The 25,962-nt window shown below is 40.3% G+C and overlaps 1 protein-coding gene across 1 annotated transcript in view; it reads right to left on the bottom strand.

Moving 5' to 3' along the window:
• TDRD12 (tudor domain containing 12) overlaps positions 1-14,435 on the bottom strand; it is a 91,296-nt gene extending 76,861 nt beyond the window's left edge. The window contains exons 1-5 of the mRNA XM_006887870.1: positions 14,277-14,435; positions 9,033-9,169; positions 7,056-7,175; positions 5,172-5,227; positions 996-1,081 (exon numbers count right to left, since the gene is read on the bottom strand). Of these exons, the coding sequence (XP_006887932.1) occupies positions 996-1,081; positions 5,172-5,227; positions 7,056-7,175; positions 9,033-9,169; positions 14,277-14,345 (468 nt within the window). The 5' untranslated portion in view covers positions 14,346-14,435. The remainder of the gene's footprint in view (positions 1-995; positions 1,082-5,171; positions 5,228-7,055; positions 7,176-9,032; positions 9,170-14,276) is intronic.
• Positions 14,436-25,962: the final 11,527 nt, after the last annotated feature.

The following is a 25,962-nucleotide window of genomic DNA, read 5'->3' as shown; positions in this document are numbered from 1 at the left end:
GTGTTAATAGGTCTTCCTTGTGTGTGCATAGAGAGTTAAGTATCCTGTTGCTCACATCATTATACTTCAGGATAGATTTTGAAATGATTTTTTAACTTTGAATGCAACACCATTCTTAATTTTTCATTCCTGGAATAGTAAATCATATGACTGACTGATTCAAGGTGGTCATTGCTGGTTCACCCTACTTGCTAATACCTAGTAAGTCAATCTTGACGTGTTTCACTTATCATAATGTCCAATTTCCCTACATTCATATTTCATATATTTCATTTTCCAATCATTAGTTGGCATCTGCAACTGTTCTCCCTCACTTCTCACTATCTTCTCATTTGAGGGCTCCACCTTCCGTGCTGTATCTAACAATCTAGCTGTATAACTGTGCCTACTGTCCATAGGGTTTAAGAAAGCCGGATATTCCAGAAGTGGATGGTCAATCTTTCTTCCTTGTCTGTATTAATTGGGAGCTCCACTTCAGTACAGTATCTGACAGACAATAAACAAGCAAGCACATACATATTTAAGCTTCTAAGAGTAGCAACATTCAAATCACACGCCCAATACAAGAAACTGACAGACAAAGACAATCAAACTTACAGATATCAATGGCAACTAATATTATAAAACAGGACTTTGGAAAAATCACAATGATTTGTAAACTTTCACATAAACAATATATATTAACAACAATTAAAAAGAAGAATCAGAGGCAACTCCCCCGAAACCAATCTATATGCTGCTGTTCTGTACTGCTGACTAGAGCTGACTCCTGACTGAACCTCCAACAGGTCTTCAGGGGCTGTAAAGTGCACAGCTGGAGACGGTTCATCTTTTTTTCATGAAGCAGCTGGTGAATTCAAATAGCGTGACTTTTGGTTGGCAGTACAAATCCTTACCAGAGTTTTATAAAATATATATATACACACACACACACACATACACATACATTTTAAATGAAGAATAAAGTATTTTTAAAGTTTAAGTCTTTCACTTACCTTCTCATTTTTTATAGTTACATAAAGGTAAACTTCAAAAATATCTTTTTCCACAGCACACAATTTGGCTTCCACATGAGTAGTAGCTAAACAGCAAAAAAAATGTTTTAAACATGTTTAAATAACAAATGAAAGCTTGCTGATACCTGAAATTGAAATTATGTCAGGAATCAGGATTGGTGGAAGAATCGTCAACAACCTGCGTTATGCAGATGACACAACCCTGCTTGCTGAAACTGAGGAGGACCTGAAGCGCTTGCTGCAGAAAGTCAAGGACTGCAATCTTCAATATGCATTGAAGCTCATTATCAAGAAAACAAAGATTCTCACCACTGGGCCAATTGGCAGCATCAGTATGGATAGTGAAGAGATTGAGATAGTTAACAGTTTTAGTTTACCTGGCTCCACAGTCAACACTCTTGGTAACAGCAGCCAGGAAATCAGGAGACGAATTGCATTGGGAAAGTCAGCTGTGAGGGACCTCTCAAGAGTACTGAAGTGCAACAATGTCAGGGTGGAGACTAAGGTGCGCCTGATCCAGGCTATAGTCTTTGCAATTATGTACTATGCATTGGAGAGTTGGACAGTGACTAGGGATGATAGAAAGAGAATTGATGCCTTTGAGTTGTGGTGCTGGAGAAGAGTGTTGAATATACCATGGACTGCTAGGAGAACAAACAGGTTTGTGCTGGAGAGGGTGAAGCCAGAATGGTCCCTGGAGTCAAGGATTCTGAAGCTTCATCTGACATACTTTGGGCATCTTGCAAGGAGGGACTGGTCCTTGGAGAGGGACATCATGTTTGGGAGAGTGGAGGGACGGTGCTGGAGAGGAAGACCCTCGATGAGATGGATCGATTCTGTGAGTGGAGTGGTGGGAATGAATGTGTTTGAGATAGCGAGGTTGGCACAGGATAGAACGGCGTTTAGGGCTCTTGTACATAGGGTCGCTATGAGTCGCAAATGATTCGATGGTACATAACAACAACAAAAACCACCTCAGATTGCTCAGCTGCGGATATCAGAGGCTCTCTGCCCCAAGATTGGTCAGGGGCTTAGAGGGGATGGACCTGATGTCTGGCGAGTTCAAGGGTCTCCTGACTAGGCAGCAAGTCCTTTATTATTTTTCCTCTATCAATGGCATCCTTCTTTTGCCATCCTATAAATATCATCCCACATCCTTCGCCCTCTCTTTGCTTCAAATGACTCTCAAACATAAATTTCCAGCCATCATCTTCATTTCATAATCCGTTCTATTCCTCCACATATTCCATGGGTCAGTGGACTTAGCTACTTTGGGATAGTCTTAATGGCCCAGAGTAGGTTCATGAGTTAAGTTCTTCCTATGTAGCTTCTACTATGATAAGTCCTTTTTAAGTTTTATTTCATTTCATTCTTCAGACAATTTTTTTAAAGTAAGTACTATTATTGTCATTTTATGGAGAGAAAACAAGAATGAAAGAAGGTTAAATTGCAAAAATGGTTGGAGAGAATTTAAAAGTAGGCAGCTGGCCTCCTCCATACCTCATTTTCATAGCATGAATCCCTCAGGGGGCTCAACCCCTCAGGAGGGTTCAAATTCCTAAATAGATAACCTTCCAAGACCTCCCATTTCTATCAGGTTCAAAATACTATAATGGAGAAGCACAGACGAGGGGCAGGATCCCAATAAAGTGCGACATGACTAGTCAATTCTCCACCACTAAACAGTCATAAAACGCTGGCAAACTCCTTTGATTCTTCATTACCAGGAATTTAAATAGAAGTCACAAAGAAGATTTTATATAGTAAGAATGTAAAAATACTAAAAAGAAAAAAATTTCTTTTGTACATCTTAAATTAACAATGTTGCTGCTGCTGCTATAACAGACACAAACCCTATCCTATCCTTTATCATCCCCAAAACACTTGAGCCCACTGCCACAGTCACTTTCATTAATCCATACCCTGGAGGGTCTTCTGTGAATGATGGATAACACTGAGAAGAGCAGGAATTACAGACAATTATGCTCATTTGAAAGCTGAAATCAAGAAGCTGTTGTCTGAACAGAACAAGAGAATACTGCAGGGTTTTAAATCAGGAAAGATGTGTGTCGGAGTTTTATCCTCTCTCTATACCTATGCTTGGAAGCAGGAGTGGCATTCACTTCTTAAACAACATGCCTCTGGAAACTCTATGAACTTTGACAAATGTGGATAGTTATAGAAAAGCTTCAGGCCTTTTGTTCATAGGGTTGGTATGAGTTGTGCTCGACTCGACAGCAATCAACAATATTTAAGCCATTTGTACACTGAGCAAATCATTTCAAGAAGCTGACTATATAAAAAAGAATGTGGCATCAAGATTGGAGGAAGACTCATCAACAATCCTCTTTATGCAGATGACAGAACCCTGCTTGCACAAAGTAAAGGAGACTTGAAGCATTTATTAGAGAAAATCAACAGCTATAGCCTTCAGTATGTATTACATCTCAAAACAAAATTCCTCACCACAGACCAACAGGTAACATCACTACTGCGGTGTCAAAGGTTTATTGTACAAATGGCTTTCCAAGCCACTGACTTTGATGTTGCAGGATCCTATGGAGTATGTTAGTCTACTCAAAAGGGGGCTGGCTAGTCTCACCATTAAATTGAGCAGATTAAGTGACAGAAATGGGGAATCTCAATACCAACAAGGAAAAGGAACCAGTGTCCATCCTTTGGGGCCAGAGATGCCTGCATCAGCCAGACCGGACTGTACACAAAAGCAACAGAAGACTCAGTACAGAACCAGAGAATGACATGAAACAGACGAGAGTCCATTAGAGCCAGAGACCTCCACCCAAGCTGCTGGGATACTGAGGGAAGATAATATCACTGGTAGGACTAAGGAAACTTTCCCACACTGACCTAAGCCTTGAGGCTGAAGGTCAAAGAGGCTACAAGCACACTCGAGAAGCTCTCTGTATTGAGGGATTATATCTTGCTGCCTACCTGAACTACAGCCTGCTAACTTCCCTAACAAACTCCATAACCGTATGGCTCTGGTAAGTCTGTAGAGTCACTGCAATGAATTTCAGACCCACAAGAATAATAAGATTGGTGTCGGAATTAGGAAAAGAAGGGGCAGGAGCGTGGGAGACCCGATCTCACCTTATAGGAATTACTCTTGTACTGTGGATATTACTGACAGGGATGGTTTCCTTTTGTGGAGTTAGGAGAGGTCATTTTACAACCATGATAGACAAAACTGAAATTGTGAACAATTTCATTTTATTTGGATCCATACTCAAAACTCATGCTTGTAGCAGTCAAGAAAGCAAAAAACAGGTTACACTGGGAAAGTCTGCAGCCAAGGACCACTCCAAAGTGCTATCAGTTTGTTAACAAAGAGAAAGACCATCAGTTTAAAAACTAAGGGGCACTTGACCCTAGCCATGGTTTTTATCCAATTGCTTCTTATACTTCTGAAAGTTGTAAAATGAATAAGGATGACAGGAGACTGATGCCTTTGAAATGGGTGACGGTGAAGAATACTGACCATCCCATGGAATGCCAAAAGACCAAGCAAGTCTGTCTTAGAGAAGTGCAACCAGGGTGCTCCTTAGACAACAGGACTGTGACACTCGTCTCACATACTTTCAGGAGCACCCAGTCCTTGGACAAATGTATTATGCTAGGAAAGGTAAGAGGGCTCAAGAAAGGGAAGACGACTCTCAGTGAACAGTGACTCTAACATAGGTTTGGGCATATCAAAGATTGTGTAGATGGTCCAGGATCTGTTGGTTATAGGACTGCTGTGAGTCACAGTTGGCTCAACAGCACCTAACTACAACAGTACCCCTCACTAGTATCTTCTTCATCAGCTGCTGGATCAATGAAAGAAAAATAAACTGATTTTTCAGGGCAGTGGCTCCTTTATAAAACTAAGAGTCAACCATTATTTAGGGATTTTCTACTCAAACAGCCTTCTCGTGATTTAGATTCTCAGTTACTGACATCTGTATCAATTTCCAAAGTTCCAGAGCCCTTGTTTAAAATAAGCTTTGAATAATTAATGGACCCCCATACAAGGAGAGTAAAACAGCTAAGCAGGCAGATTCCATACCGCTTCATGAAAAGAAGGTTAAGCTCTCAAGTTCTCCCCCACCCCCATGCCAGGTCAGCGCACACTGAGTGACCATGAACTTGCTTTACCTTTTATAATATTCTGAAAGTACTGAACAGCAGCATTGTCCCACTTCTTGGCAGGCCTGGAACAGTGAACAAATGTATCTTCAGTAAATAAGATTCTGAGGTTAGTCATCCAGTACCATCTTATAAATCACATGCTGGATATTTATCACAGTGTATTTTGTACAGATAACAAGTAAGTAGCTTGGCTTTGGCTCTGCTCTGGGATGATGATCTAAGGCAAATCTTAGTAGTTCTCTCCAAGGCTACTGTCTACACTAACATGGACAGAGGCCTTGAGAATGGGCCATGCTGTTGGGTCCCCTTCCTCGAGACACTGGAGTGCTCTGTGCCCACCACCATCATTCATCCCAATACAACTGACCATAGTGATCTGTATGTCTTCCTGGCCACAAAGTTCCTGGAGGCAGAGATCTGAGAGCAGAATCTTAATGCCCAGCAAAGGTTGGAACAGTAAAGTTTCCATACAGGCTAGTGGTGATGGGAAAGCTCTAATTTCCTGGAATGAGCCAGTCTCAATTACCCATAGCACGTCTCCCTCTGCTGACTCTAATTCCCATTCATACATTCTCAGCAAAGACATTCAATGTATGTTCTTAAACAAAAACATCAGATAGTACATTCCATTCTTCATTGAAAACTCCATGCATATGAATGTTTATGAAAGCACTTTTTAAAAGGGCTGGAAGTTCTGTATCTGAACAGATCACAGTGGCCTCCCAGAGAGGAGGACTGGAGCTGGAGAAGAATGCAAAGGGCTTTTTTAATGAAACATATTAGACATATATGTGTGAGTTTTTTCTTTACAGGTCACTGGTTATCTATAAATTCACTAACAAGGAAGGGGGAAAGGGGGGACAAAGGGAGGTCTCTACTGTACAACCTGATGACAAACCCTGATGAACACAGAAGACACCCTCAAAACAACTATGAGATATCCTCTCACCCCAGCAACAATAGCAAAGCTCAACAGAGCAGCAAACAACAAGTGCTGGTGAGATTGTGGAGAGACTGGAACACTTAATTGACTGCTGGTAGGAGTGTAAAATGGTTCAACCACTATGGAAGGCAACCTGGCACTTTCTCAAAAACTTGGAAATAGAAATACAATTTGATCCAGCAACTACACTACTACGCATATACCCTAAAGACTCCAGAGCCACCACCCAAACAGATATATGCACATCCATGTTTACTGCTACCTTATTCACCATAGCAAAGAGATGGAAGCAACCCAAGTGCTCACCAATAAGTAAATGGACAGAACAACTATGATATAGTCACACAATGGGATCCTATGCAGCACTGAAAAAAAAAGTAACTCATAAAACATTACAGAACATGGGAGACTCTGGAGGACATTACGCCAAGTGAAATTATCTTAGTCACAAATGACAAATATTGCATAACACTGTTATAAAACAGGACTGCCATGGGAGGTTGGGAGGAAACTAGGAAAAGAGGGGCTGGATAACGAACACTGCATTGGAACAGACAGATGAAGGAAAGAACTATTTTAAATGAATATATAATTAGGTACTGCCTGTAAGACAACAGTCCAGAATAAGAGGTACACTGAAAAGTGGAATGGGGAGGGGGGAGAAACTGTGCAACAATGACTATTTAAAAAAAAAAGAAAGTGAACTGGGAGATGGTGAAGGGAAAAGGAAGGGGGGGAGGGAAATGTGTAACAATGAATGAATGAAAATCCAACTTTTCAGTAAACTGCTGTTAAAATCACAGGTTAAAGGGGGAAAAAAGAGGGACACTCCCCAAGGAAGAAAAAGGCCCTTCCAAAGGCTTAGTGCTTCTAAAGAGGAACTGACTTGGTGTAAACATCACAGATTTAAGACTAAGTAGTCAATGTATTTTGGAAGCTGTACTTACACAATTTCAGCACTGTCTTCACAGAAGTCAATATGTAATGTAACTGGTTTTGTGCAGAACAGTCCAAATTTTTTTGCTCTAAAGGGAAGCTGCATAAAAGTCTCTACTGCAACCCGGATGCTTGACAGTGAAAAAGAAAATAGTTCCATTATAAGAGAAAAAGTATACATGTCATCTGTCTTTAAAGATTTATCTACATAGCTAACATATAATGTAAAATACATGCATACAAACACAATTCTTTATGTTTCTAATATATAACAGCAGCAATAAGTACTAGGATATCTCTGTTCACGGGATAAAATGTAGTTCCTGAGGAAAAAAAAACCCTTATCCTTCTTATGTATAAAGCAGAGATTTAAGTATGTTTAGGAGTCCTGGTGGCACAAAGGTTAAACTCTCAGCCGCTAATCAAAAGGTTGACAGTTCAAATTCACCTGTCACGTTACTGGAGAAAAATGTGGCTTTCAGCATTCATAAAGATGAGCAGCCTTGGAAATCTACAGTGCAATCCTACTGAGTCCTATAGAGTCATGTGAGTCACAGTCAATGTGGCGGCTGTGCATATACATACAGTACACAGATACTCTGTGTATTCAGATATTAAAATTTCATGGTATGGTGATGAAGTAGGTAAAATATGTAGCAAGGCTTCTTACAGGAATGCTATTTCTAAAAAAATAAGTTTAAAATGCTAACATATATGTAAAGTACATTCTAGTAAATATTAAGATAAATGTCAACAGATGACCAGAATGACCTCAAAAGTTTCTGCAATGAGCAGGTGTTTTGTCAATTCTGTACAATAAGCCTAGAGGATGAAGATTTTATAAAAGTCAACATTTTTTATTTTCACTCTTCTCTCACAAAAATAATAGCTCTCTTTAATATACCATTTTAACATAAATAGAATTTCTTCCCTGGATTCTGTCATACCCTGGGGAGGAGGGGCAATCTGGCCATCTTCTGTCTTGAACAGTTTAGACCTAAGTGGCTGCTCCAACTGGCCCTTGAGAACTCCTTGGAATCTGTTTAATCACATGATTCCCTTATGTGTATTATTAAGACCCCAAACCCTAAAGCAAATGTCTCAAATACTCAAAACAGTCATTTTTTCACAGTAATTATTTTTATATAAATTATTACTAAAATGGTGCAGAATCACAAAAGCAAGAAAGGTATATATTTCCTTAAATATCTGCAAATTCGATGTCTGATAAGTCCTTTTGTCACGAAATGCTGTTATTTCTGATAGATCTCTTAGAGCAACTGATTGCATGGTATTTGTTCTCTCTTTGATAAAAAAAGGAGTTCTCATATTTATTTATTAAACTGATATCCTCTTACTTTAGGACAGAAAACAATAAAAAATACTATTACAAAACATCAAAACTGACTTACTGCTACTGCTTTACTGTGATACAATACCTGTGTGAACCAACTTAGAGCAATTGTTTCACTGTGTAAGTGATCCCAGAACAGTGAGGCCTGCATAGCCTCCTCTTTCTGAACTATCTCCCCACCTTATGCAACTGTAACAGACTGATGTCCATAATGAAAATAAGACATTTCAACCTATACTCTGCTTCCTTTAAGAGGGCTACCTGCAGAAACACTGTGGGCATCTCTGTACCTCCGGCAGTGTCCTGTATTCAAGCCTTCCTATTTCCTAAAGGGCACACTTCATCATAAAGTAATAGGACAGGAGAGGAGAGTGGGCTGGCTTACAACTCTGAGGAGGAAAAGTGAACAAGCCACACCTGTTCTCTCCTTTCCTGGAATGGAGGTGGAGGAAGGTGAGAAGGCACCCAGTTTTTATTAAGACCACTTTCACTTACATTCAGCACACAAGTTTATCCTTACCAATTTCTGAAAAGGAAAAAATTTCTATTATCTCACCTTGAAAACTGGCATTCTCCTTAAAACCCCGACATTTGTTTCCTTAAACAGTGGAAGGTAAAACAGAGACATACATACTTTTTAGATTTTACTGGAATGTACTTGGCGAAATCCACAAGGAAACACTCTGCTAAGTATTGGTCAGCTGAAGACACGATGGACTTAATGACTGCCCTGCACCAGCACTTTAGCTCCTGGCAGTAAACCACACAAACCTACAAAATAAATGGACACAAGGTTTTGGTTCTCCAAAACCTCAGTATTAATTTTGCTAGTTATAAAATGAGAACACTAAAAGTGGTCATGGCTGTCAACCACAAGAGCCGGCCAAAATGAAAGGCAGCCTCAGGTCTGTCCCCTGCCCTCCTTCCCTTGCCTCTTATCACCTTTTACTAAGTGTTTACTGTCTGTGCAAGAAGATGTCAGATTGTCTTTTCATAGTTCCACTGCCTAGAACAGTACCTTGCATATGTGAACTGTTCAAACGCTACTCAGTAAAAAACTGAATAAATAAATGCCTGAAGTCCCTGTTAAAGAGTAACTACCCTGCTGAAATGACAGCCCTTGGCATCCTGACTACTACCAAATACCACCAGACCTAAGCTGTCCTGACAAGCAATCCTAAAAAGCTAATTATTTACTGACTACAGGCTTGGAAAGAAATCCAGTGGGAAGAGCTGTGCTAAACAGGAAAGAAGTAACAATACTGACTCCTGTCCTCAAAAGTTTAAGGTGGAAAACAGAGTGTAGCCATTATGCAAAGGATGGATTCCTTAAGACTTCATACAATCCAAAACTAAAATAATTCAAGACAAATTGTAATAAAAGATGGAGGGTGTTTCTGTTTAATGTTTTAAGTATCCCTTGGAGGGATACTATGTGTAGTTAAAAATTTACATAGCTATTCAACTTTGAAATGTTATATTCTACTAGCCAAAATGAGATAGTACAATGACTGCAACTGATGAAGATATTAAAAGCTTTATGTTCCAACTAGCACAGTTCTTTAAAAAAGAGAGAAATAAATTCTAGACAGCAAAACCAAAGTCAATCTGCTGCCATTCTATCAATTCAACTTCTAGGTACCATGCAGGACCAGGGAGCACTGCCCTGGAGCTCACAGGGCTGGACATCTTTACTGAAGCAGATCCACTCCGCTAACTGTCATGGAGCAGTTGTTGGATTCGAACTACTGATCTTTTGGGTAGCAGCCAAGTGCTGTAACCACAGCACCACCAAAGTTCATTCACCAATGGTGAAAGTTAGGCCTAAAAGTCACTACCTTGGAGACTGATAAAGGAAAGAACTGAGCAATTTTTTTTGTTTTCATCATGAATATTTACAGGATGACCAAATAGCAGAGCTCCAGCAAAGAGGTCAGAAGAAACACGGAGAAGCAACAGATGGAAAGTGTGCATGAAAAGAGCTGATCTGGTAAGCCAGGATTAATGAGTTGGGCAAAACAATGATGCTGATCAATAAAGGCACAAGGGAGGGAGCAAGTCACCTTTACCTGTGCTCACCAGTAAATTTTAGCATCTTCAAGTGTGTCTCGAATTAATACAATACGAAGTTCACAGCATCAGTGAGGTGTGTTCCTAACTCTAACCCAAGCTTCATACTGAACTATGTGCCCACAAAAAACAAAAAAATAGAATAGAAAGAGGAAAAAAGTTCAACACCATCATCTGGAAGTAATCAGGCTAGTCAAAATGTAAAACCGTTTATATGGACTATCCCTTACTGCATTTTCTCAACAAGTTCAGGTAAGGAAAAAAATGTATCGCTATCACAGAGGATTTCTGGAGGGTAAGGTAATGCATTCAAATTATTTCTAGTTTTGTTCAAAAAGCTTACAAATCTTTTTCTGTAACACTATAGGAAAGTTCAAACACATTCACTGAAAAATTACTAATTGATAGGGAAAACTGGGCAATGGGAATACAGTGGTGAAGCTGAAAGGAAAGAAGGCAGGACTTTGATACAGAATGAGGAAAATAAATCAGCCTGAATTGGCCAAAGTCGTAACAGCGGCAAAAGGTAACCTACCCCTGTTCTCCTTGCTGACGACCCCTTTACAAGTGCACTAAACTAGACTGCTCCCAGTTCAGTTACTGTTGTTACATAACATCAAATCAGAACCAACCAGAAAGCTGACCCTCCAGAAAGTTTTCAGAGGCAGTTTACTGTACAGTACAAGACTGCCTATCTCCAGTAGAGCAGCTGGTGGATTTGAACAATGTGCCTTTGAGTTGGTGGTTCAACTCCTTACCGCCTTGTTCGCAGCTGTAGGAAGATAGATTTAAATGAGATACCTTCTAACTAGCAGACATGGCAATTGAGACTGAGATCTCAGAAACGGCAACACAAAGGAGGAGGAACAGCTGTAAGCAGACACTAGCAACTGGAACACAGAATGTGAGAAGCATGAATGTAGAAAAACTGGACCTTGTTAAAAAAGAAATGACACAAGTAACTATTTGATATTAGTGAATACAGGTATTGGCGAAGTGAGATGGTGTGGCATGGGACATTTTGAATCAGATGATTATATGATCTACCTATGCTGGGGATGAAAAGGTGAGAAAAAAATGGGGTTTCTTTCATAATTAAAAAAGTCATTTCTAGATCCATCATGAAATACAATGTGGTGAGTGACAGGATAATATCCATACGCATACAAGGAAGTGCAGTGAATACCACTATCATTCAAATATAAGCATGGAAAAGTATAGCCAAAGAGGAGGAAATGGAAGATTTCTACCAACTTTTGCAGTCAGAAATCGCCTGAACATTCAATCAAGATGCACTGATAAAATTATGAGCTACTGGAATGCAAAAGTTGGGAACAGAGAAAAAGGATCAATAGCTGGAAAACATACACTTGGTGACAGAAATGAGGTTGGAGATAGAAGTCAGCACATTCAATGATTTATTCATTGCAAATACCTTTTGTGAGAAACACAAACGCAGGATATACACATGGATTGCACCTGATTGTACGCAGAGGAATCAAACTGATTACATTTGTGGAAAGAATCGCAGGAAAAGCTCAATATCATCTGTGAAAACCAGGCCAGGTGCTGACTGTGGAACAGACCACCAACTACTCATATGCAAATTCAAGGTAAAGTCGAAGAAAATTAAGTCAAATCCATGAGAACCAAAATTTGACCTTAAGTCTATCCCACTCGGATTCCAAAACCATCTCAGGAACAGGTCTGAGGCCCTGAGCACCAATGAGCATAGACCAAGTGAGCTGTGGGAGGATATCAAGAATATTGTCCATCAATAATGTAAAAGATCATTATAAAGATGAAGAGAAAGAAAAGACCAAGATGGATGTAAGCCTAAGCTAAAGGAAGAAATCAAGAAACTAAAGAGTCTAACAGAAAATTTCAAAGGGCAGCTCGTGATGACAAAGCAAGATACTATAATGAAATGTCCAAAGAGCTGGACTTGGAAAATCAAAAGGGCCAAATTCTCTCAAGTGTTTCTTAAGCTGAAAGAATTTAAAAACAAATTCAAGCCACGAGCGGCAATACTTAAGGATGCTTTGAGCAGAGTGTTAAATGACCCAAGAAATACTAAAAGAAGATGGAAGGAGTATACAGAGTCACTGTACCAGAAAGAACTGACTGACACAGAATTTCATGAAATAATGTATGAGCAAGAGCCTGTGGTGATGAAGGTGGAAGTTCCAGTTGCTCTGAAAGAATAGGCAAAAAAACAAGGCTCCAGGAGTTGACAGCATACCCATTGATTTATTTCAACAAACAGACACTGCCCTGGATGTGCTCACTAAGTTGTGCCAAGAAATGTGGAGGACAGCCAGCTGGCCAACTGACTGGAAAAGATCGATATTTGTTCCCATTCCATTATGTCATTAATATCACATACAAGCAAGATTCTGCTGAAAATTATCCAAAAACTACTGGAGCAGCACATCAACAGAGAACTGCCAGATGTGCAGGCTGGGTTTAGAAGAGGCTGTGGTACTAGGCACGTTATAGCTAATGTGAGATGCATCTTGGCAGAAAGCAGAGAATACCAGAGGACTGTCTATCTATGCTTCATTGACTATGCAAAGGCTTTTGACTGTGGCTGACTATGAGAAGAATGGGAATCCCAGAACATTTGATTGTGCTTATACGAAACCTATACTTAGACCAAGAGGCAGTTGTGTCAGAACAGAGCAAGGAGACGAGATACTGCATGGTTCAAAATTGGGAAGGAGGTCTGCCAGGGATGTATTCTGTCTCCATACCTTTTCAATCAGTATGCAGAACAGATCAGCTGGGACTCTAGGCTGTACGAGGAGGAATGTGGCATCAGGGTTGGTGAAGTGTCATCAACAACCTACGTTATGCAGATGACACAACCCTCCTTGCTGAAACTCAGGAGGACCTTAAGCACTTACTACAGAAGGTCAAGGACTGCAGCCTTCAATATGGATTGAAGCTCAACATCAAGAAAAAAAAGATTCTCACCACTGGGTCAAATGGCCCAATCAAGTAAGGTCGGTGAAGAGATTGAGATGGTTAGCAGTTTTAGTTTGCTTGGCTCTATAGTCAACACTCTTGGTACCAACAGCCAGGAAATCAAGAGATGAACTGCATTGGGAAAGTCAGCTGTCAGGGACCTCCCCAGAGTACTGACAAGCAATGACGTCAGGCTGGAGACTAAGGTGGGCCTGATCTGGGCACTGATCTTTGCAATTGTGCGCTATGCATCAGAGAGCTGGACAGTGACTAGGAATGATAGAAAGAAAACCGATGCCTTGGTGCCAGAGAAGAGTGTTGAATATACCATGGACTGCTAGGAAAAGAAACAGGTTTGTCCTGGAGAGCGTGAAGACTGGCTGCTCCTTGGAGTCAAGGATTCTGAAACTTCATCTGACATACTCTGAACATGTTGCAAGGAAAGACAAGTCCCTGAAGAGGGACATCATGTTTGGGACAGTGGAGGGACAGCGCAGGAGAGGAAGACCCTCGGTGAGAGCGATTGACTCAGTGACTGGGCTAACAGGAGTAGGTGTGTCTGAGACAATGAGGTTGGCACAGGCTAGAGCAGGGTTTAGGCCTCTTGTACGTAAGGTCGCTATGAGTTGCAAGCAGTGTGACGGCATATACCACCACACCCCCCACCACCACCCCCTTCACCCATCCAATCCATGTAACACAACCTTCAGGAACAGCCTAAAATTTGTGCAACCAAACAAGACAATTATAAGCAAAATTGTGAATTTATTAGTTGCTAAAATATTTTACCCTTTAAATGTTATTTCAAAACACAGTGTTCAAAGCACATTTAGATACATACCTGCCCTTCTTCCAGCATCAATGGTTTTATTTCTACATCTTGACACATGTTGTTATAGAAGTCATTCATGGCACTATTTAGTTTTTTATAGTCAACTTCATGATCTAAAAATGGACTATAGCCTTTTATAATAACCCAGAAGCAACCTGGATCTTCAATCTGTAAATTAAAAAAAAAAAAGCAACCCACAATGAAAGACTGAAAAGTAGAACCAAAAAATAATAAAACTTTAGAAAACAACTGTTTCCATTTTAAGTAATCCAATAAATTGTTACCAAGTGTCTCTATCTTAAATAGACCTAGCAAAGATAAAAGATTAACAAAAAAATTCTAAAAACTGTAACTAATATAAAATTCTCAATTATGTGTTATGATACAAAAAGCAAATATCCTTCATTATTTTTATAATAACCTAGTAAAATACAAAAGCAGGATTCAGAATAATATGTTCAGAATTCTGGTTTTTACAAGAAAAGGAAATTTACAACGGGAGTGTGTGTATGCAGTAAAAGAAAAATGACAACAGATAAACCATAACAAAACCTAGTTGTTGTTGTTGTTAGGTGCTGTCGAGTCGCAAGCGACTCGACAGCGACCCTATGTACAACAGCCCTAAACTCTGCTCTGTCCTGTGCCAATCACACTGCCTCTGACACACCCATCCCAATTATCCCAGTCACTGAATCAATCTACCTCATAGAGGGCCTTCCCACAAAAGAAAAAATGAGGGACAAAGACAAAAGTCAAACTTCTAAAAAGATCTTGTTAAATACACCCACCCACACAGTTTTGTTATTCCGTACCATCGAGTCACCCTACATACAACAGTTCTGAACCCTGCTCTATCCTGAGCCAACCTTACCATCTCTGACACCTACCCCTAATATCCCAGTCACTGAGTCAATCTCATCGTCTTTCTCTCTTGTGCTGATGTCCCTCCACCCTCCCAAGCATGATGTCCCCTCTTCAAGGACTAGTTCCTCATGGCAACATGCCCAAAGTATGTCAGATGGAACCTGAGAACCCTTGGAGCAGCCTTACACATACAAATGTATACAGATATGTGGGCTTGGTCGTGCTATCATTAAGCACTCAGCTATGAACCAAGATGTTGGTAGTGTAATCTCACCAGTCATTCCAAGAAATAAGAAAACCCTGCCATCTGTTTCCATTAAATCTAAGCCCTAAGAAACTCTATGGAGCAGTTCCACTCCCGCACAGTGATCGGTCCCAATCGGCCTGATGGCACACACCAGTAAATACACGTATTATGTACATATCTAAAGTACATACACAACCTCCAATCCGAGCCCACTGCCATCAAGCCAGGACTGCCCACCCTTCTCTTGCGTAGCAGCTGGTGGGTTGAAACCGCTGGACTGTTGTGGTTTTTGTTTTTTTTAAAATTTATACTGGTTTATTCACAAAGTTCAAGTACATTGTTTTTCCCACTGGATCTTTCTCATTTCCTTCACCTCCCACCCCCCTCCACCCACCGCCCCAAATTTTGAGACCCTGTGATTACCACACTCTACCTCCCCCCAACTTAGTTAGCAATCGATCACATTAGCCACTATGCCACTCATATGTGTGTATGAGTGTTATATCCATGTCATTAAGATTTTCATTGACAAAGAACATTTAACCATTAAATGTTAAATTGTAATTAAAAATGTAAAAAAGAATTAATCTATATTTCAAATATTTCTTTTCTGTCTACTGAAAAGGCCTACAAGTAGCGCTATTCAAAGATTTTACATCCTAAATTTCAGACTGCAGGAACATGTTCATTTCAATACTCTTTTAACTTCACTGAATGTTTGAACATTTAATAGTCGTTGGAAAAACTAATATGGCAGTTTAGTGGTAAAGAATTATGCTGCCAATACATAGGTACACGATTCAAATCCACCAGCTGTGCCACAGGGGGGCGGGGGAGGGAGAGCGAGAGAGAGAGATAATCACCATCAGAGCTGCCTATACGGTCATATAGTAAATTAAATTATATACTAAACGGGTACAGTAAATTAAAATACCATGTCTAGTAAAAGAACCTTTAAAATCAGTTATAAAAAACCGAAAAGAAAAAAAACCAAACAAAAACCTTTTTTTAAAAAGGCAAGTGATTTTAACACTTCTGAAAGGACGGCCTGCAAGAACTTGTTATTGTTGTTATGTGGTGTCAAGTCGCCTGTGATTCAGAGCGATCCTATGTACAACTCTGAACCCTACCCTGTCCTGAGCTAATCTCACTGACTCCAACACGTCTACCCCCATTGCCCCAGTTACTGTATCAATTCATCTCATTGGGGTCTTCCTCTCTTACGCTGTCCCTCTAACCTTCTGAGCCATGATGTCCTTCTCCAAGGACATGTGCCCAAATTATGTGAGATGGAGCTTCAAAATCCTAGCCTCCAAAAACCTGAGAGATGGTTAATATATTATCTATATGGTTACACACTATACTATATGGTTATGTAAGATTATCACCAGGCAAATGTAAATAAAAACCATAATGAGAAGTCATTACAACAGCTATTAGAAGATCTAATATTTCTAAAACTGGACATGTCAAGAATACAAAGCAACTAGAGCTCTCAAGTATTGCTGATAAAGATGCAAAATGGTGCTGCCACTTTAGAAAATAGTCTAGCAGTTTTTTTATAAAGTTAAGCAGACAGGTAATCCCATCTGAGTAATTTTCCCAAGTAGAATGAAAACTTGAGTCCATATAAAAACCAAGATGCAATAATATTCATAATCTCCCAATATTTAGAGCAATTCAAATAGCTTTCAATCGATCAATATATAAACAAACTGTGGTACATCCATATAATGAAATACAACTGAGCAATTAAAAATAAATACTGGTAATATGCAAGAATATAATAAGTCCTATAATTAATATGATGAATCATTTTTAGTATGATGAATTAAAGAAGGGCAGACCTTTATTTCATTGTCAGAATATTCTGAAAAAGATATAACTACAAGAAGAGACTAGTTGTTGCCAGGGCTCTATATGGGGAAACCCTTGTAAAGGGGTTGTTATGTGCCATCAAGTCACCTGCAACTAATAGCAACCCTAGGTACACCAGCTTTGAACGTTGTCCTGTCCTGAGCCAATCTCATCTTCTCCAAAAGACCTAATACCATTTCTCCAGTCACTGAGTCAATCAATCTCATCACGGGTCTTTCTTTCCTGCACTGTCCTTCCACTCTTCCATGTATTACGTCATTCTTCAAGCACCAATCCCTCATGGCCATGTGCCCAAAGTATATGAGAGCTTCAAAATCCTTGGCTTCAGCGAACAGCCTGGATTCTCCCTCTCCAGGGCAGACCTGTTTGCAGTCCATGGTATATGTTCAACACTCTTCTCCAGCGCCACAATTCAAAGCCATTGATCCTTCTATCATTCTAAGTTACTGTCCAGCTCTCAGGGGTACAGTAAGTAATAGTGAAGACCATGGCCAATATGAGCTACACTTTAAGTCTCCAGTATGAAATCCTTGCTCTTTAGTACTTTTAGCAAGGTACCTGACAGCAGACATTCCAAATGCAATTTGTCTTTTGATTTCCTAACTGCTGTTGCCAAGAGTATTGATTTCAGAACCAAGCAAACTCAAGTTATTAACAATCTCAATCTCTTCTCCATCTATAATAAAACTGCCAAATGGCAGTCATGAGAATCTGTTTTCTGATGTTGAGCTTCAATTCATTTGAAGACTACAATCCTTTACCGTCTGCAGCAAATGCCTCATATTTTCCTCCGTTTCTGTATGCAAGGTTGTGTCATGCAGGTTGTTGTCTTCCTCCAGTTTATGATGGCACATTCTTCCTCATAAAGTCCAGCCTCAAAAATGAACTGTTCTGCATAAAGATTGAAAATGTATGGGGACAGGATGCATCTCTGATGCACACCTTTCCTGATCCTGAACCATGTAGTGTTTCTCTGTTCTGTTCTGACTACTGCTTCCTCGTCAAAGTACAGGTTTCACACGAGCAAAATTGTTCTATATAGTGAATATGATGATGGCTACATGGCATTTTCTAATATATCAAAGAATTATAACTTTCTAAGAATGAAATTTAATGGTATATAAATTACACTCAATTAAAAAATTAGTAATTAAAAAATCAAGCATGAGAATGTTGAACTTTGACAAACCCAGATGGTGAATTTTTATGCCCAAAATACTAACAAAACGTTAAAATTTCAAATAATTTCTAACTAAAATAATAGTGAGTTTTTAAGTGTCTTGGTCCCTAATGGATCATTATTATTAACATGACTATCAGTGAGACACTTACGACTCAACGGCACTTAACAACAGAGAGAGAGCTCTATGGGCCTCTTGGATAGAAAGTGATGCTACCACACCAAAGGTGAGTGACTTTAATCCGTTGCCCTCAGGCCTGTTTTTATTTGTTTTCGGTCAAACGTTCTTCTAGGTCGTATAGCCTTGATCTGTTCACTTGCTGTACAGAGGTAACTCGTAGTTGCTGTGATGCTGAACATTGTGACACTGATGTGTCAAATGTGATAATGGTTACCCATGGTGGACAGTGTTTGTTGGGGTTCCCACATTAAAACAAGCTTGGAAGCAGGAGTGACATCCACTTCTGAAACAGCCTGCCTCCAGAAACCCTTATGAAGCTGGAGAAAGGATGAAAGTCATCCAAGAGTTGAGGACTTTCGTTCATATGGTCACTATGGTAGCCTACAACTCGACAGCACTAAGAACAACAATTAGTACTTTTAATAAAAATGTTTAATCATGAGAAATAAAATACAAAATCCAAACTGAGGTCTAGTTTACATACAATTGCCTACACTATTCATAAGTTTGAAGGTCACAGTTGTGGTTATGTGTCGTTGAGTTGCTTGCGACTCATAGCGACCCCATGTACAATAGCCCTGAAAACTGGTCTATCCTCTACCAAATTTACTGTCTCTGACACATTGACCCTCATTACCCCGGCCACTGAAATCAGTCCATCTCATCGATGGTCTTCGTCTCTTTCTCTGGTCATATAAGATATAAAAAGTTTGGCAAACTAACCTACGTTAAAGATTATAACTCCAAGACAATGAATACATACAGGGTTCCAGGGCTGTATGTCTTTAAGGAAGCAGACTGTCTCACCTTTCTTTAGAGCGGATGTGATAGGAAGCCTAAACCTTTAAGTTAACAACCCAGTGCTCAATCCACTCATCTACTGCACCAGAAGACAACTAAGTGCAATGTGTATTCTTTGACTGGATTCTGGATCAGAAAAAAAAAGTTATAGAAAATATTATTATGCAAACAGCTGTCTAAGGTGTAATTACTGGCTTCTCACTATCCAAGACAAAAGAATGTCAGGGAGGAGATTGTCCATCTTTCTCCCTTGGAGATGCTGACAGATTTGACCACCAGAGAGGCACAGCTTTTAAGTTAGCACCATTCTCTTCTGACTAGGCCACCAGAGTTCCCTTTCTAGGCTTGGAGATTACTCTCTTATGATCACTAGTGTGATTTATTATTATTATTATCCCTCACAACTTAAAGCTCAGGACAATAGTGAGTTGGCCATGAGCTGGTTCTGACTCCATGGCAATAAGAGAGAGAATGCAAACCTGCAAGTGAAATCACTCTACAATTACATTTCAGCCAATAAACAGGTGACTAAGTCAAACACCATCACCAGGGAGGAATACACACACTCCTTAGAACAAGTACTCATACAAGGTCAAAAGGTTTTTGCCCAGAGATAAAGCTCAAAAGACAAGAATACCTTAAGAAAGAAGGACAAATGGGAAACACAGAGGCCTGGCACTTAAGAACTGGATGGCCAGTCCTGCTTCCTCCTCTGTCTTAATCTGGGGCAAACAAATGTATCTTGAAGAAGGTGCTTCCAGAGTGCTCCTTGGATGCAAAGATGATAAAGCTTTGTTAATAAGACTATTATTCAAATATAAACTCCCACTACTAAAGCCAAAGAGGAGGAAATTGAAAATATTTACCAAATCTTTCAGTCCAAAATTGACCAAACATGCAATCAAGATGCGTTATGATAACTGGTGTCTGTAATGCAATAGTTTAAAACAATGAAGAAAAAATGGTAGTTGGAAAGTATAGACTTGAAAATAGAATTGAATTCTGTATGTTCAATGACTTATTTATTCCAAATACCTTTTTTTAAAAAAATACAAAATACTCCAACAAAACAAAGGGGAGGGGAACCACAAAAAAATCACCAACAGTGACTTTACACATGGACCTCACCTGATGGACTGCATAGGAATCAGACTGACTAAATCGTTGGAAGAACTGCTGGAGCAGCTCAGTATCAGGAGTCAAAACTAGGTCAGCTGTAGACTGTAGAACAGACCATGAATTACTCATGTGCAAGTTCAAATCAAGGCTGAAGAAAATTTTTTAAAGTCCATGAGAACCAAAAATACGATTTTGAATCTTCAAAATCATCTTAAGAACCAGTTTGAAGCATTAAACGCCAATGATCGATGATCAGATGAGTTATGGGACACCACCAAAGATAACATCCATACAGAGAGCAAAAGGTCATTTCAAAAAGAGAGGAGAAAGAAAAAACTGAAATGGTGGTCAGAAGAGACTCTAAAACTGCACTAGCGAGTAGAGAAGCCAAAACAAAGTGGTGAAAGAGCTGAACAGATTTCAAAGGGCAGCTCGAGAAAACAAAGTATTTTAATGCAATTTGCAGAGAGCTGGAATTGGAGAATAAAAAAGCAAGAACCTGCCTGTGTATTTCTCAAGCTGAGAGAACTAAAAACCAAATTTAAGCCTTGAGTTGCAATACTAAAAGACGCTATGGGCAGTATGTTGAATGATCCAGGAAGCACCAAAAGATGATGGGGGGAATGCAAAGAATCACTGTATCAAAAAGAATGACTGACAATGAAAAAGTTCAGAAAGTATCATATGAGTAAGAGCCAATGATAATGAAGGAAGAAGTGGAAGCTGCATTTGAGGCATTTGGGGGGAAAAAACTAGTGAATGACATGTTTCAACTAACAGATGCAGCCCTGGACATGCTCATCAGTCTATGGCAGGAAATTTGGAGGACAGCTGACTAGCTGGAAAAGATCCACATTTGTTCCCATTCCCAAAAAGAGTAAATTAGTTATCAACAAAAAATACTATCAATGTTATATTTTTTTCATGTGTGATATATTGTGGTTATTTAATAAAGTAATTGTTTTGTGAAATACATGTTTAGCTATTTAATGTTCAAATGTAAAAATGGGCATGTTTAACTATTTAATGTATAATCCAAAAAGGACTTGTTTTTCTATTTCACATTTAGAAAGGGCTACAACTAATTCTCAAATGGCTCAGTATTTTAAAAAATGGTAAAATGTTTACAACTGGTGAATCTATGCATATGGCATATAATTGTTTCTAATAACGTTTTAAAACTTTTTATGCCTGATATTTTTCAAACTAACAAGTTGTAAAAGTGTTTCAATATTGAAATCACACAAACATAACCCTGTCAATTCATCTCCTAGCCAAACAAGACAGATCTATAATGACAAACTATGGATAATATTGAGAAAAACAGGAATCCAGGAACACTTAATTGTGGTTTTGTGAAACCTATACCTAGCTGTTGTCTGAACAGAAGGGAACACTATATGGTTTAAAATGAAGAAAGGTGTGTCAAGGGTGCACCCTTTCTCCAGACATAAATCTGTATGGTGAGCAAATCATTCAAGAAGCTAAACTATATGAAGAAGATAAAAGGTATTGAAGAAAACTTATCCACAAACTGCATTATGTTACATTTTAATTCTTAACTATGCAACAAATACTAGAATGAAGACTAGAGTGAAACACAATGTATTTGAACTTTGTAAGAAAACCAGTTAAAAAAAGAGAGAGAAACAAAAATGTATTTTAAAATATGAAAGCTAAAATAATGTGGAGGACCGTAAGTGGCACCTGCTTCACACATAGAGAAATGTTGTGTACACAATAGGACATTTGGTCTGAGGATGAGCGAGGTAAGAGACAGAAGTAGGGGCAGCGGTAAATGGGTACACAGAAGAGACCAAGAGCTCTGTGGGGCTGGCCCAGAATGGAGACATTTCCAAGCACAAAACAGTCCAGTTCCTCCTGTTAACGTTCTGGCCCATGACATGCTTTTATTTTTACAAAATAAATTAGACTAGCAATGTTTAGTACTGATGGACAGTAACTGATGAATAGCATAAAGCCTTCCCACAGACACCCCCAAAAGTCTAAGGGTACCGTGGAGATACTGCAGTTTTGGTTCAAGGTCAATACAGTAAAATGCAATGTTATTTTATTACAATAAACCAAGTCACATGAATGTTTGGTTCTCAATGTGTATAAAAGTTATGTTTCTGGTATATACTGAGGCTAGACAGCTCTGGTAAGGAACTGCACTGCCAAATCAAAGGCATTCAGTGTGAACCCCTCAGCTGCTCTGCAGGACAAAGATGGGCAATCTCCTCCCATGCAATTTCCTGCCTCTGGAAACCTGCTCGAGGGTCTCAACATCACACAACTACATACTGAGGTGATGAATTATACAGCAATATTGTGGGAAAGTTTTATAATATTGAGAAAACTACTAAAATGACAGAGGCACACAGAGCATGTATATGTTGTTGAAAAAAGGCTCGCAAACACTTGCTCTATTCTAGAATGCCACAAATCTTTAACTTGTAAAGAACGAAGTAAATGTGAAGCACACACACACAAAAAGGCTTTGCCTGTAAATCTACTGTAACTCAGCTGTCCCAAATGTGTATCAACCTTTATTCATATAAGTTACATAGGGTGTTTATAAAAAATTAAGACGGAGTTCAAATTTCCCGTGCCCCTCTTCTAAGCTCACTGAAATTATCTGATACTTAAAAAAATATTTTTTCCCAATAATCCAAGCCCATCCCTGTGTTTTCCTGTGTATACTTCTTCAAAGGAACACTGTGAACATGCCAAGGGAACGCTAAGGAGTCGTGATGGGGGGCCAAGCACCGTTCCCCCGGGAACCTGGAGATGAGAATCTCACCCTAAAGAGATCCTAGTCCTAGGGCATGAAGTTCTCACCAAGCCTGAAGCCAGGGTGCAAGGGTGGCACAGTTCAAGGTCAAGGCCCCATCCACAGAGGACACTGGGCAAGGGGAACAGGAAACCTTGGACATTAGGTGCTCCCTGTCCAAAATGGACCCAAAGAGCAAGTATCTCCATGGACAAGTTACAGCTGCTCCTCTCCGCTGAAGCTGCCAGATTGACTAAATATCTACATATACGCAGGGCACACAAGTAGCAAATAACGGAATTTGTGACAAAAATTTTTTATACGTACAACTCATGCACACGGAGTCAAAACTAAGTCAACTGGGCTTCCAAGGCTGTAAATCGCACCCAAGGAGAGTAGCCGCATCGCTGACCTTGGTGAGGATTCGAACCATCAGAGAAGTCCCGCCAGTTGACGCCACCAGAGCGTCTCTAATGATTGCGTGTTAAGTTCCATCAACTGCAACCCACTCAGAGCTGACCCTCCAGAGGGTTTTCAGAGGCTGTAATCCCATGGGAGGAGACTAGTCACCCTTCTCCCGCAGAGCAGCTGGTGGGTTCGAACTGCCTGTCCTCAACTTCTGTTGGAGTCTGTTCTATATAGGGTTCACTCAGTTTCTCGTTCCTCTCATTCTTTGTTATGCCCAGAAAATTTTCTTCTAGTTTCTTCTTCTACAAATCTCTCAGTGCCTTTTTTTGCTTCTTTCTGTTCTGGGATTCCAAGTATGTGCATGTTACTCCTCTTGATAGTATCTCAAATTACTTAGCCTTTTTTTTTTTCTTCCTTTTTGATTCTGCTTTTTGTTCTAGCAGATCAGTGCTGAAAACATCTATTTCACTGGTTGTGTTCCATCTCTTCAATTTTGCTCATATGCCCCTCCAACAGGTTGAGACATAGGTCTTCATACTCTGGATTGCAGTTTCTTATTCTTCCAGAGTTTCTAATGCCTAATTTGTTTTATCTGCGTTGTTTTTCATAAGTTCCTCTTGGCTTTTGCTTGGAAATATCTGTAATTCTTCAAGTTTATCTTTCAACTATTGAAAACATTACATCACTGCACCACACAACCCTGATTTCACATGTGATGCTTGTTGAGCGACAGGTGGGAACGACTCCTAGTGACCCTCTAGCAGGTTTTCAGAGGCTGTAAATCTCACGGGAGGAGATTCCCATAGGTCTCCCTCCTAGAGCAGCCTATGGATTCAAACCTCATGCCTCTAGGTTGGCTGCGCAACTACTTACCCACTAAGCCACCAGAAAAAAATACTCATTTACAGAAATAAAATCCAATGACCTTCTCTAACAACTCTAGTCCCCAGATCAGGGGGAGCTTCCCCGCGGTGGGAGTGGGGAAACAAATCAGAAGACCTGGGCTTCAAAGGGGTGTAGCACTCGCTCACCTTCAGCACCAAGACCTCAAGCATCTTCGCGGACAGCTCGGTGCAGCCAGCAGTCTGTCCTGAGAAAACTCGAGGACTCTAGCGAGGACTGCGGACCGCCTCGTCTACGGTATCCGCCAACTCGACTCCCTGCCAGAGGAGAAAATGGAGTCTGTTCCCACGCGGTCCTCGCGCCCTGGGGACCCGCCTTCGCCTGCTGTAGGGGCTGCACCCGCCGCCTGAAGCTCCGCACACGGACACCTGCGCACCAGCCCTCCAGACCACCGCGCACCCCCAGGTGACGTGCTCCAGCCCCACACCTGATGCCACCACCAGCTGCTACGTCCTCCCGCACCTTCCCGCGTCCACCGAGCCCACCTCGACCAGCCGGCCCGCCCGCCCAAGTATGGACGCCGCCAAAACGCACGCGGTGCATCCAACGGCCAGGCAACGGCCAGCCTGCCCACAGCGCCTCCGTGCGGCCCGGAGGAGAAATGGCGGGACGATCCCTGAGCCGGGGTCTGCAGGGGTTCAGCGGGCAGTGGTTCTTTCCCATGCACGGGGGAAATTGGGAAGGATCGATTCCCGGCAGCTTTGCTTTTCACCAGTACCTTGAGTGAGGGCTTAGATTTCTTCAGTAGCATTGGTTCTTTATTATAGGCTACCTTCTGAAATGATTGCGTATCAATCACTTGATTGTGCAGTGACTCGTATGTATCTCTTTCATCTTCTTTCAATGCCTCTTGCGTCCTGTAATGTTTTGCCCATTGACTCACTTTGTTGCTGTTGTGTGCGGTAGAGTTGGAACTGACCTATAGTTGACCCTCCAGCAGGTTTTCAGCGGCAGTTATCACACAGGAGGAAATTGCCCATCCTTCTCCTATGGTGCAGCTGGAGAATCTGAACTGCGTGCCTCTGTAATTCCATATAGAATCCTTTAGAATTACATTTTGAGGGTTGAATTTTTTTTCCTTCAGGATTATTTGGGTTTTTATTTTGGATTTTTTTTTCAACTTGAAGAATACTAAGATGTTCTTCCCTTTTGGTTTTCTAATTCCAGGTCTTTGCACATTTCATTAAGATACTTATTCCAGCTACCCTTGAAAATCTGCTCAGCTCTTTTACTTCATCATTTCTTTCACTCTATGAAAATCAAGTTTCAGAGTCTCTTCATCATTTCTTCCACTCTATGAAAATCAAGTTTCAGAGTCTCTTCATCATTTCTTCCACTCTA

The sequence above is a fragment of the Elephantulus edwardii genome, unplaced genomic scaffold (assembly GCF_000299155.1).
Source record: "Elephantulus edwardii isolate Elephantulus edwardi_28Jun2011 unplaced genomic scaffold, EleEdw1.0 scaffold00062, whole genome shotgun sequence".
Taxonomy (NCBI): domain Eukaryota; kingdom Metazoa; phylum Chordata; class Mammalia; order Macroscelidea; family Macroscelididae; genus Elephantulus; species Elephantulus edwardii.
This window is presented reverse-complemented; position numbering and strand designations above follow the sequence as displayed.